The sequence below is a fragment of the Vipera berus genome (genome assembly GCF_964194415.1).
Source record: "Vipera berus genome assembly, chromosome: 2".
In the NCBI taxonomy this organism is placed as follows: Eukaryota; Metazoa; Chordata; class Lepidosauria; order Squamata; family Viperidae; genus Vipera; species Vipera berus.
The window spans coordinates 290,262,445-290,275,254 of record NC_138203.1 but is presented as its reverse complement, the minus strand read 5'-3'; the positions used below and the strand labels follow the sequence as shown (position 1 = coordinate 290,275,254).

The following is a 12,810-nucleotide window of genomic DNA, read 5'->3' as shown; positions in this document are numbered from 1 at the left end:
TTGCCCGCGGGGGGGAGGAGGGGAGGGGGGGAAGGAGGGGGGGCTCGGCGCCTCCCGTCTGAGCCGCGCGGGGGCGGGGCCGCGCGTGCGCAGGAGGCGCGGCGAGCGAGCGGGGCGGGCGGGCGGCATGGCGGCGGCGGAGTCCGGGGCGGTGCAGGTGGCCTTCCCGGAGGCGACGAGCGCGCTGCTGGAGGCGCTGAACCAGCAGCGGCTGGAGGGGCAGCTGTGCGACCTGGCCATCCACGTGCAGGGCCGGGTCTTCCGCGCCCACCGGGCGGTGCTGGCCGCCTGCTCGCCCTACTTCCACGACCAGGTGCTGCTGAAGGACATGAGCCGCGTGGTGCTGCCCAGCGTGATGGACCCGGCCGCCTTCGAGCTGGTGCTGGGCTCGGCCTACACCGGCCGGCTCCGCATGGCCCGCGACGAGATCGTCAACTTCCTGACGGTGGGCAGCGTCCTGCAGATGTGGCACATCGTCGACACCTGCACGCAGCTGCTCAAGGAGCGCCAGCGCCGCCCGGGCCGCGCCGCCCAGGCCGCCGCCGCCTCCTCCTCCTCCTCCTCCTCCTGCAAGGGCTCCGGCGGCCGCGGGGGGGGCGAGAGCCAGTCGCCCAGCAGCAGCAGCTACTTCAGCCCCCGCCGCGACGGGCCCGAGCAGCCCCGGGGAGGCGGCGGCGGCGAGCGGGACGAGGAGGGGCTCTGCCGGGCCGCCCCCCGACGTCGCCCGCCCGAGCCCGTCGCCCGCGCCGGCAGGAGCGCGCCCGAGCCGGACGACGGCGGCGGCGGCGAGCCCGGCAGCAGCGAGGCCCGCCGCCCGTCCTCCCTGCGGCCCGGCGCCCTCCCGCAGCGCCAGTGGCTGCCGGTGAAGAAGGAGCGCGGCGGGCTGGAGGAGGAGGAGGAGGAGGAAGACGAGGAGGAAGAGGAGGACCTGGTGCTGACGTGCGAGGAGGACGAGGAGCCGCCCGAGCCCGCCGCCGCCCTGAGCATCAGCGACGTCCGCACGCTGAGCGCGGGGCCGCCGCCGCCGGAGGAACAAGTGAACTTCTGCGAGTCCTCGCAGGACGTGGCGGCCGCCTTCGAGGAGCCCTTCCCGCCGCCGCCGCCGCCCCCCCGCCCGCTCCTGCCGCTGGACGTGCGGGGCCCGTCGCTGCTGCTCTTCCCGGGGGCGGCGGCGGCGTCGGGGGGCCCGTCGGGCGGCGTGGCCCCGCCGTCGGTGGAGCACGGGGCGGTGCAGCTGTCGGGGGCCTCCGGCGAGGGCAGCAAGATCTTCCTCTGCCACTGCGGCAAGGCCTTCTCCCACAAGAGCATGCGCGACCGGCACGTCAACATGCACCTGAACCTGCGCCCCTTCGACTGCCCCGTCTGCAACAAGAAGTTCAAGATGAAGCACCACCTGACGGAGCACATGAAGACCCACACCGGCCTGAAGCCCTACGAGTGCCACGTTTGCGCCAAGAAGTTCATGTGGCGCGACAGCTTCATGCGCCACAAGGGCCACTGCGAGCGGCGCCACCGCCTGAGCGGAGGAGGAGGAGGAGGAGGGCCCCCCGCTGCCGTCCTCTGCGGTGGTGGGGCCCGGAAGGAGGAGGAGGAGGCGTCCCCCTCCCGCGTGCCCGGGGAGGCCGAGTGGGCCACGGGCCGATCCCCCCGCAGCGAACTGGGCTTCGCGGCCAGCGGCGGCAAGCTGTGAGCCGTGGAACTCACGGAAGTTCCACGGCTCCGTCCCTCGGAGGAGCCTCCTTCCCTGGATGGGCCCTGAACCCTCGCCCAGGGGGGGGATGTCTGGTTTCTTCATGCTCTCACCTGCACACACACACCCCGTTTGGCCCATCTTCCCATCGTGCAATGGGCCCGTCCCTGGGAGTGGATCTCTTTGCCTCTACAGCCAGGTGGGGGCTGCCCCAGGCCCTCCCTTGCAGCCCTGGAGAAGAGGGTGACACTAAATGACCCCCCCCAGACCCATTTGCAAAGGAGGGGGCTTCTCGTGGATGTAACAGCCGCTTCCTCTCCCCCTGCTTCCTTCTCCCCCTCCCCACTTTGTGTTTGCTTCAGGGTGCAGACTTTTTGGCACGAGCCCCCCCTTTTCCCCCAACCCCAGGAGGGGTTTTGCAGGGGACAGTTCCGAGATGGCTGGATGCCTGTGTGCCCAGAGAAGACACACAAACAGACATAGACACACACAGCTTGGATGGGGGGGGGGTTTCTGGAGAGAAGGAGAAGCCCCCCTCTCTTCCCCCATTGGTTCCTTCGGTCGCAATGACAAACGTCCTTCAATTTGTTTTTTGGCCTTTTTTTAAAGGGAAGCCACGAATTCTCTATAAATATTTATTGCTGTATAAGGCCCTGCTTGGCTTGGATCTGTGCTGGCTCCGTCCTGGGGCTGTGGCTTGCGCTGAGGGGAGGTGGTACGGGGGGGGCACACTGGTGCAGGTGAGCTGCGTGGGGTGGAGTCCAGGGGGGGGCTCTCCCCCCCCCTATTCCAAGGATGCTCTGCCTTCAATTTAAGCTGGATCTGGGGAACTGCCCCTGAAGGCCCCCCCCATTCCAGTCTTGGTTGCGTCCGGCCTTGAGGGATCTGAGCCTCCCCGCCCCCCCCCCCCCTCTGGGGGAGCCTTCTTGGCTCCGGTCGGTGCAGAGCAGAAGGGGGAAAAGTTCCAGGCGTCGGGTGATTCTTAGCTCCTGGGTGATAGAGGCAGTGCATTCATTCAGCCCTACAACGTCCTTGGGGAAATAATTGCCTTATGACCGTTTTTCAGGCTTACGACCGTTGCAGCATCCCCAGGGTTTACAGGGCCAAAGTTCAGGCGCTCGGCAACTGGCTCCTTGGGGTCCCCCCCTTTTCCTACCTTCTGATTATTGCGCAAAGTCAAGGGGGAAATCAGATTCTCTTAACAATTGTAGCCAGAGAGGTTGTAAAATGAGACAAAACCCACTTGACTGTCTCACTTAGCGACAGAAATGTTGGCCACCATAAGTCAAGGACTTCCCGCATAGTATGGCAATAATAATAATATTAATATTGTTAATAATAGTAATAGTAAAAAAATCAATTTCTGGCTTAATGTCATGGTTCTGACAGATGAAACTCTTCAAAGGAAGAGTTTGTTGTTATGACTAACTGGACTCTCATCCACGTCCCCCCTCCCAGCATCATCTAACTCTAAAAGGGAAAGATAAATGATGGCTACATTTCCATCTGTTGTCAAAGCAAGAACATCCAATGTTAGCAGCGTTGACAATAATAATAACAATAATAATAATAGTAATATAATAATAACAATAATAATTAATAATAATAATAAATAGTAGTAATAATAAAGTTGGAAGGGACCTTGGAGGTCATCTAGTCCAACCCCCTGCTCAGGCAGGGATCCCTATACCGTTTCAGACAAATGGCTGTCCAGTCTCTTCTTAAAAACTTCCAGTGTCGGAGCATTCACCACCTCTGGAGGCAGGTTGTTCCACTGGTTAGTTGTTCTAACTGTCAGGAAGTTTCTCCTTAGTTCTAGGTTGCTTCCCTCCTTGACTAGTTTCCATCCGTTGCTTCTTGTCCTGCCTTCAGGGGCTTTGGAGAATAGCTTGACTCCCTCTTCTTTGTGGCAGCCCCTGAGATATTGCAACACTGCTATCATGTCACCCCTCACCCTTCTCTTCGTTAAATTCTCATCCGGCTCGCTCTCGGTCCACTCCTGTGCCGTCTTTCTCCAGCATGCTCCGTTGACTTCCTAGTTATACTAATCCCAGGATCCCCCGGTGGTCTCCCATCCTGTGGCCTGGCTGCCCTTGTCTCGGGACCAGCCGCGGCCCTCTGGCGGTCACTGCCAGCATGAAATTGGGTGGGCAGAGGCTGGACCCCGGCTCCATAGATCAGGGGTAGGCAAGCTTGGCTCTTTTATGACTGGTGGACTTCAACTCCCAGAATTCCTGAGCCAGCCAGGCTGAGGGAAAAGGGGGAGGTTTCCAAGCTGAGCAAGGCTGGCTCAGGAATTCTGGGAGTTGAAGTCCACGAGTCATGAAAGAGCCAAGCTGGCCTACCCCTGCCCTAGATTTTTTTCTTCCAGACCTCTGCGGAAGATCCCATCAGGCTGTTGTTGTTAGCTGCGAAGTCGTGTCCGACCCATCGCGACCCCATGGACAACGTTCCTCCAGGCCTTCCTGTCCTCTACCATCTTCTGGAGTCCATTTAAGCTCACGTCTCCTGCTTCAGTGACTCCGTCCAGCCACCTCATTCTCTGTCGTCCCCTTCTTCTCTTGCCCTCCATCTTTCCCAGCATGAGGCTCTTCTCCAGTGAGTCCTTCCTTCTCATTAGGTGGCCAAAGTATTTGAGTTTTAGCTTCAGGATCTGGCCTTCTAAAGAGCAGTCAGGGTTGATCTCCTCTAGGACTGACCGGTTTGATCGCCTTGCAGTCCAAGGGACTCGCGGGAGTCTTCTCCAGCACCAGAGTTCAAAGGCCTCAATTCTTTGGCGCTCAGCCTTTCTTATGGTCCAGCTTTCACAGCCATACATTGCAACTGGGAAGACCATAGCCTTGACTATACGCACTTTTGTTGGCAAGGTGATGTCTCTGCTTTTTAGTGTTCTGTCTAGATTTGTCATGGCTTTCCTCCCCAGGAGCAAGCGTCTTTCAATTTCTTGGCTGCAGTCCCCGTCTGCGGTGATCTTGGAGCCCAGGAAAATAAAATCTGTCACTACCTCCATTTCTTCCCCATCTATTTGCCAGGAATTGAGAGGGCCGGATGCCATGATCTTGGCTTTCTTAATGTTTACTTTCAACCCAACTTTTGCACAGTCCTTCTTCCATCAGGCTAGCTGGCACCATATGAGCCCTAGGAGCACGCCCCCCCCCTTGTAAATGGGCGTGGAACGACGGGCGGGGCTGGTTCGCCTCCCTCGGCCGGCGGGGGGGGGGGAGGGGGAGGCGACCGAGCCTCCTGGCGGGCGCCTCCCTTTCCTCCTCCGCCGAAAGTGAAAGCGGCCCCGGCCGAAGCAGATCGCGCAGCGTCGCTCAGCCGCTCCCGCTCAGCTCGCCATGGCCGCCGCCTCCCGCGCCCCCGCCCGCCGCCAGCGGAGCCCCCTCCTCCTCCTCCTCTTCCTCCTCTTCCTCGGTGAGTGCGGGCGGTGGGGTCCCGGGGCGCAGGGGGGGAGGGAAGGAGGGTCCTGCCGCGCCTGCCCCCCACCCCGAGGGTCCCTCCAAGCCCGCCGGCCGCCCGGCCGGAGCCCCCTCCTCCTCCTCCTCTTCCTCGGTGAGTGCGGGCGGGCGGTGGGGTCCCGGGGCGCAGGGGGGAGGGAAAGAGGGTCCTGCCGCGCCTGCCCCCCCCCGAGGGTCCCTCCAAGCCCGCCGCCCGCCCGGCCGGAGCCCCTCCGCGGCCAGGCTCCGGGGCCCGGGGATTCCCGCTCCGGCCCCGGGGATTCCCGCTCGGGCGGGGCCGCTTTCACTTTCGGGCGGGCGGGGCCGTCGGGCTGAGCGCCTCCCTCTCCCCCGCAGGTGCCCCCCTGGCCGCCTCCCCGCCGCCGGCCGCGGCCCGGCTGGGCTGCTGGTTCGTGGAGGAGGCGGGCGGCGGCCGCGGCGGGGCCGGCTCGGTCATGCCCAGCGACCTCACCCAGCGCCGCGCTCTGCTCGTCCTGCCGCCGCCGGGGCAGCGCCTGTCCGAAGCCGCCCTGGAGCCCCAGCTGCCCGCCGAGGTGGACGCCGGCCTGGCCTTCCAGCTGCTGGGTAGGTGGGGGGGGGGACCGGCCCTCTCCGGGGAGGGGAGGGGCGGGAGGGTCCCGGGAGGGGGGCGGCCGGCCTGACCCCCTGCCCGTCTCCCTCCCTCCCTCCCCCCTCTGCGCAGACCCGTCCGGCAGCCTCTGGAGCGGCAAGGAGGCCGGCGCCCGTCCCCGCTGGCAGGGCTCCCGTCTGCCGGGCCCCGGAGAGGCCGAGGTGGCCTGCGAGATCAACCCGTACCAGCCGCGGGAGGCCCACGTGCCCTGGGCGGCGGGGCTGGCGGGGCGGGAGGGCTCCCCCCGCTGCCTGGAGGGCCGCTGGGTCATCGCCACCATCCAGAACCCCGAGGCGGACTTCGGGGTCAGCAGCATCCTGCACCAGGAGAGGCCGTTGCCCGGGACACCGGAGGTCCCCAGGGTCACCGTGGCGACAGGTACAGACCCACCTGTTGGGGGGGGCATTGATGGGGGGGAGGGCTGCCTTATCTGGGCTTAGCAGTGACCTGGTTTTTTGGTTTTTAATACCGGAGCAACCCTGGATTGATTCGCAGGGTTTGTCCTAAGCGGTCGCCCCGATGTCGATGTGGGGGGGTGGGGGGCTGACCCAAGATCCGTTCCCCAGCCGGCTGGGGAGGATGGGAGTTGCAGTGCAACGGATCTGGTGGATTGCGGTGGGTGGGAAAGATCTCAGCCGGAGGAGGCCGCTCGAGGTCTCCCAACGAAGCCCCTCCCGAGGAAGAAAGCGCCCTTGTCCTTCCCACCCTCTTGAACCTTCGTCTTTGGTTGCTGAGAATACGCGGCTAGGGGAAACTTCCCTTCCTTCCTTCCTTCCTTCCTTCCTTCCTTCCTTCCTTCCTTCCTTCCTTCCTTCCCTTTCATCTTTCCTTTCCTTCCTTCTTTCCTTCCTTTCTTCTTTTCTTTCCTTCCTTTCTTTCCTTCCTTCTTTCTTTCCTTCTTTCCTTTCTTTCCTTTCATCTTTCCTTTCCTTCCTTCTTTCCTTCCTTTCTTTCCTTCCTTCTTTCTTTCCTTCTTTCCTTTCTTTCTTTCCTTTCATCTTTCCTTTCCTTCCTTCTTTCCTTCCTTTCTTCTTTTCTTTCCTTCCTTTCTTTCCTTCCTTCTTTCCTTCCTTCCTTCCTTTCATCTTTCCCTCTTTCCTTTCTTTCTTCTTTTCTTTCCTTCTTTCTTTCCTTCATTCCTTCTTTCTTTCCTTCCTTCCTTTCATCTTTCCTTCTTTCCTTTCTCCTTCCTTCCTTTCATCTTTCCTTCTTTCCTTTCTTTCTTTCCTTCTTTCTTTCCTTCCTTCCTTTCATCTTTCCTTCTTTCCTTTCTTCTTTCCTTTCCTTCTTTCTTTCCTTCCTTCCTTCTTTTCTTTCCTTCCTTTCATCTTTCCTTCTTTCCTTTCTCCTTCCTTCCTTTCTTCTTTCCTTCCTTTCTTTCCTTCCTTCCTTTCATCTTTCCTTCTTTCCTTTCTTTCTTCTTTTCTTTCCTTCTTTCTTTCCTTCCTTCCTTCTTTCTTTCCTTCCTTCCTTTCATCTTTCCTTCTTTCCTTTCTCCTTCCTTCCTTTCATCTTTCCTTCTTTCCTTCCTTTCTTTCCTTCTTTCTTTCTTTCCTTCCTTCCTTTCATCTTTCCTTCTTTCCTTTCTTTCTTTCTTTCCTTCCTTCCTTCCTTCCTGCAGGAGTGGGGCTTGTTTACGAGCGCAAATTAAAATCAGAGCCGAAAGCAACCACAGATGTAAGTGAAGAGAGCCAGAGGTTGGCCTAGTGGTTAAGGCCCCAAGCTAGAAGGCCGGAGACCCTGAGTTCAAGTCTCGTCTTGGCCACGAAAGTCAACTGGGTGCCTTCCGGCCAGTCACACATACTCAGCTCCCAAAGTTGCTGCGGGGAAAATTGGGAGGAAGAGAACGTGTTGGATACGTTCACCACTTTCAATTACAAGCAGTCCTCGACTTACAGCGATTCATTTAATGACCGTTTGAAGTTACAACGGCACAGAAAAGTCGCTTGTGACCACCGTTTTTCTCCCTTAAGATCACTGCAGCAGCCCCAGGAACAGCCAAAAACAAATTGAGGCACTTGGAGATTGACTTAATTCTTACGATGGTTGCAGCGTCTCCCTTGGGGTCACATGATCCCCTTTTGTGACCACCTGACGAGCAACATCGGTGGGGGAACCAGATCCACGTAACAGCCGGGTGATTCACTTAATAACGGTGGCAAGAAAGGTCGTAAAACGGGGCAAAACTCCAACGACTCGCTTAGCAACGGACATTTTGGGCTCGGCTGCGGTTGAATGTCGGGGACTGCTTGTATTTGCTGAAATAATAAAGGCAGGGCAGAAATAAATAAATAGAGGCTTAAAACGAGCGAACAGTAAAGGATTTTAAAGCCTGGGAAGGAACGGAACGGAATTTTGAAGTCCCGTCTGGAGGGGGGGAAGGGCGCCATTTTTCCTGGGGGGGGAGGGAGGGAGGGGGAGGGCTGGGTACTTGGCTGATGGGGCCTCTCCTCCTCCTCCGCAGCCGTCCTCTCCGTCTTCACCCGGACGCCGCGCCTGCAGTCCCGCCTGGGGGAGGAGGTGTTGCTGGACTGCGGCTTCTCTGCTCCCCCCACGGCCTTCTCGGTTGAGTGGCGCCACCAGCACGGCGGGGCCGGCCGGGTGATCCTGGCCTACGACGGAGCCACCCAGCGTGTCGCGGTGTCCGAGGAGGGCGCCCGGCTCTTCCTGGACTCCGAGGGTAGCAACGTCTCGTTGCAGCTGCAGGCCGCCCAGGTGCGCCACGAGGGCACCTACATCTGCTCCGTCTACCTGCCCCACCTGCAGGCCCAGCAGGCCGTGGAGCTCAGGATCGTGCGTGAGTGGACCCCCCTCGACCCCCCCCCTTGTTGCACGCCTCTCCCCCAGTTTGGGTGAGACCGGCCCATAGGTCTCTGGGGTGGTGGTGGTGGGGTGATGGCAATAATAATAATAATAATAATAATAATAATAATAATAATAATAATAATAATAATAATAATAATAATAATAATAATAATAATAATAATAATAAGTTGGAAGGGACCTTGGAGGTCATCTAGTCCAACCCCCTGCTCAGGCAGGAAACCCTATACCATTTCAGGCAAATGGCTGTCCAGTCTCTTCTTAAAAACTTCCAGTGTTGGAGCATTCACCACTTCTGGAGGCAGGTTGTTCCACTGGTTAATTGTTCTAACTGTCAGGAAATTCCTCCTTAGTTCTAGGTTGCTTCTCTCCTTGACTAGTTTCCATCCGTTGCTTCTTGTCCTGCATTCAGGCGCTTTGGAGAATAGCTTGACTCCCTCTTCTTTGGGGCAACCCCTGAGATACTGGAAGACTGCTATCATGCTGGGAGGGACTTTGGAGGTCATCTAGTCCAACCCCGTCCTTCTCTTCATTAACTGGACGTACCCAGTTCCCCCCCTCCCTGGTGGCGATGGGGCTGTTCATACGGGGGGGGGGCAGCTTCCCCAAGGACCGGGCAGCCTGGCCCCTCCCTGCCTGGATTGAATGGCTGGGAACAGAGGCACGAGGGGTCCCCCCCACCATCTTGCCAATGGAGGACCCCACTCCCTCTGGGGATTCGCAACCGCTCCGGTGCCGCTGAAGGAAGCGCTTAACCGGGAGAGGTGGCGCTTCGGAAGCGAAGCCGGCTTGGTTCTCAGGTGGGGTCAGGGACCATGTTGGGGGCTGGGAGAGAGAAAGGGCCCTCGGCCTGGCACCACGAGGCTGTCGCTCTCTCAGGCCAGCCTACCTCACAGGGTTGTTGTTGCATGCTATGCCACGCTTAGAAATCTTCCAGCTGCTGTTTCCCAGTTACTAAGCTGCAGTTTCCGAGTTATTTAGTTGCTGTTTCCAGGCGACTAAGAGGATCCAAGGCCTTCCCAGAGGGAAGGAGGAGAAACCGTGGTTGGAAACGGATCAAAGAGAGAAGCAGCCTGGAATTAAGGGGAAACTTCCTGGCAGTGAGGACAATGGACCAGTGGAACCGCTTGCCACCAGAAGTTGTGGGCGCTTCATGGCTGAAACCGGACATTCACTTATCTGAGATGGTATAGGTTCTCCTGCTCAAGCGGGGGGCTGGACTAGAAGACCTCCAAGGTCCCTTCCAGCTCTATTCTGTTCTGTTCTATTTTATTCTATTCCATTCCTGTTTCTGTTTCTGATCCTCTTGACCCTTCTCCTCTCTCTGTCCCCCCCCAGAGCCGCCCAAAGTGACCCTCCGCCCGGTCCCCTTCCCGGTGCCCCTCAACACCCACACGGACCTGGCCTGTGAGGTCACCGGCTATTATCCGCAGCGCATCTCCGTGGCCTGGAAGTGGCGTGGGCCCGGTGCGCCCCACCAGACCCTCCTGGACACCTGGGAATCGGGTCATCGGCAGGCGCCGGACGGCACCTACAGCTTCACCAGCTTTGCCCGCCTGCCCGCCGTCCAGCCGGGGGACCAGGGGGGTTCGTACAGCTGCCACGTGAGCCACGTGGGGCTGGGCCAGGGGGGGATCCAGAAGACCATGAAGCTGAATGTGGCAGGTAGGCGCAGGGGAGGGGCGCGGCCACGTGGGGGGGGGCTGCATGGAGTGTGTGTGGAGGGTATCCTCCCCCCCCTTGGAAAAAGAGCACAAGGGCCGACTGCAACTCCGGGCCCCCACCCAAAGCAAGGGGAGGGGGGACCCAGGGTCAGACAAACAGCCCCGGGGCCCACCGCCCCCAATCCGGAGGGGGGGGTAGAACAGCAACTCGCCCACAAGTAGCAAAAGTGGCTTGGGTGTTGGTGGCACTGCTCCCCTCTTGGCACCAGAGGCAGGCCATGAATCTCGGGTGCGCCCCGAAACGTGAGGGGGTGCCAGCATTGGCCTGCCTGCAGCAGCGTTTGTGAGAACATGATCTGCCGGTGTGTGTGTGTGTGTGTGTGTGTGTGTGTGTGTGTGTGTGTGTGTCAGACCGAACCCTGGAGTCAACGGGCCGGCATTGAGGGGAGGGGGTGTTTGGGGGAACCTCCCCCCCTGCAAAGGGCCGGGGGAGCCAATGTCCGTTTCCGGGACTGCTCCACCTCCCTCTCTTTGCAGGGTCCTCGCTCCCCGCCATGGAGGATGTGATTGGCCTCTTCCTGGTCACTTTCGCGCTGCTGGGCTTCTTTCAGGTGCTCTCCCAGCGAGGTGAGTCAGCCACGGCTGCCCCCCTAGCCCCGCCCCCCCGGAAGGGCAGCCCTCCCCCCATGTCTTCTCTGACCCACCGGCTTTCTCCCTGGCAGTCTTCGGAGAGAAGGCGGCGAAGGCCGAGCCGAGCGCCCAGGGTTCTCCTCTGCCTGAAGAGTCACCGGCTGGTGCGTCTCCGCCCGAGCAGGGCCAGGGTGACGGCAAGCGGAAGCTCTCTGGAGCCGGGTCCTCATCGCCGGACCCCGCCCCGAAGTGACCGTCCTCCTGGGCGGTGGAGCCTCACTCTGGATCCTCCAGGAAGGGCTGCATGTGAATGGGGGTGTTGGTGTTGGGAGACCCCCCTCCCCCCTGCGGATCTTAGTTGGCAATGTGGGGAGGGGGTGCTGAATTTGCTTAGAGTGTCTGTCTGTCCTTCCCACCCGTAGGAAGCGAGGGTCCCCGTTCCCTCTCCGTCCCACCCCCCTGTGCCCGGGGCCCCTGGGGTGGTCAGGCCCCTGCCCTCACTTCTCCCCCCCACCCTAGACGGCTTTTCAGAGCAGGGTCCCGTGCAGCTGGCCTCGTGCAGACCCCCACCACATGCTGGATCCAGGGCAGCTCTTAGAAGAAGGGAGCCAGCCTGGCCTGCTCTGGGCCCCCAGGGGGGAGGCCTTGAAACGCCAGCCAAGGCCCCCCCCGCATATGTTGGTTCCCCCTGCAGCATGAGTCGTTTTGCTTTCCAAGTGCTGAAGGGGTTCCCTTAGTTGGGCTGGGGGGCTTTTCTGCCTGACACCCCCGCCCCCAAGAACTGCAAGACCGACTTGGCCGGGGGTGGGTGGGTGTTTTCTGTCCCTGTTAACTCACAAGGACCAACCCCTCTTTCAACAAGTGGGCTGGAAATGCAGGAAAAACAAACCCCCTTTTTAATAGTATTTCCAGACCTGCAAAATGCCCCAAAGCAAAAGGCAAACAAAACACGATTCAAACGGAGAATTGTTCGCAGGCAAGGCGATGCGAACGTGATCCCATGAAACTTAAGTCCTTTGCAAACGGCTGTTGTGATTCCGTGTCAGCCTGTGCTCCCAGCAGCTGAGTCCGAGGGATCTGAGGAGGAGGAGGAGGAGGGGGGGTTTGGAGAGACTTTGGTGTCTGAGGGGGGCTCTGATGCATCGCAGGACTCTGAGCCGGGCCCCTCCAGTTGTGTTCGTTATGAGGCTCAGCTGTGTGAGGAGGAGGGTTCAGACTCAGAGGAGTCACAGCTGAATCTGTTCAGAGGGGCTAGAAGCAGAAGGCAGTGGAGCAGAGCAGAGCAGAGGAAGTCTATGAGGCAACTCAGCGAAAGGAGGAGAAGGCGTTGAGAAGCCAGGCCTTGGGGCTGCTAATAAAAGGGGAAGGTGTGGGCAGTGGTGGTTGCTGAAGGCAGCCGTTCATAGAAATCCAAAGAAAATCCTGGCCTCCTGTTGCTGATCTTCCTGTTTGACTCCTGTTTGATGCCTGAATCATTTATTTTTGTTAAGGAAAATATGCTGCTTCTTTTTTGTTTGAAGGACTTTACGATGTGGAACTGTAAATAAATTTGGGTTGGTTTTTTCCAGCCTATTGATTTAAAAAGAATAAAGGGGTAGTCCTAGAAGCAATCTGGGATGGTCCCACACCTGCAGGGATGCTGGGAAGCTGCTGTTGCTGGGATGCTGCTGCTGCTGCAGCCGGGTTGAGAAATTAGCTGCTGGTGAAGCTGGGCAGAGGCTGCTCCTGCCCAGGGTTGGCGCCCATGAAAGAAGGACACAGAGATCTCTCGGGGGAAGGGCCCCGCTGCTCCTGGGATGCACACTGAACACTGGACCCTGAACCACGAGGAGCAGTGGACCTTGTTTATTTATAGCAAAAGCAACCAATCACATTTTATTATTATTCAAATTGACCAATCATGGTTACACATGTGTTCTTCTAAACTATCCT

At 59.2% G+C, this 12,810-nt stretch overlaps 2 protein-coding genes across 2 annotated transcripts; both read left to right on the top strand.

Moving 5' to 3' along the window:
• Positions 1-118: 118 nt before the first annotated feature.
• On the top strand, positions 119-1,809 carry ZBTB22 (zinc finger and BTB domain containing 22). The gene has a single exon (XM_081319763.1). It carries the CDS (start codon positions 128-130, stop codon positions 1,688-1,690), a length of 1,563 nt encoding a protein of 520 aa, XP_081175889.1. The 5' UTR covers positions 119-127; the 3' UTR covers positions 1,691-1,809.
• A 3,110-nt stretch (positions 1,810-4,919) lies between these two features.
• On the top strand, positions 4,920-12,439 carry TAPBP (TAP binding protein). Its single transcript, XM_081319765.1, has 7 exons — positions 4,920-5,107; positions 5,488-5,715; positions 5,834-6,139; positions 8,226-8,558; positions 9,923-10,249; positions 10,786-10,875; positions 10,971-12,439. The coding sequence occupies exons 1-7, from the start codon at positions 5,032-5,034 to the stop codon at positions 11,129-11,131; spliced, it is 1,521 nt and encodes a 506-aa protein (XP_081175891.1). The 5' UTR covers positions 4,920-5,031; the 3' UTR covers positions 11,132-12,439.
• Positions 12,440-12,810: the final 371 nt, after the last annotated feature.

Coding starts and splice junctions, on each gene's coding strand:
- ZBTB22 (XM_081319763.1), top strand. CDS start 128: ATGGCGGCGGCGGAGTCCGGGGCGGTGCAGGTGGCCTTCCCGGAGGCG.
- TAPBP (XM_081319765.1), top strand. CDS start 5,032: ATGGCCGCCGCCTCCCGCGCCCCCGCCCGCCGCCAGCGGAGCCCCCTC. Junction 5,716..5,833: donor CCTGGCCTTCCAGCTGCTGG/GTAGGTGGGGGG, acceptor CCCTCTGCGCAG/ACCCGTCCGGCAGCCTCTGG. Junction 8,559..9,922: donor CGTGGAGCTCAGGATCGTGC/GTGAGTGGACCC, acceptor GTCCCCCCCCAG/AGCCGCCCAAAGTGACCCTC.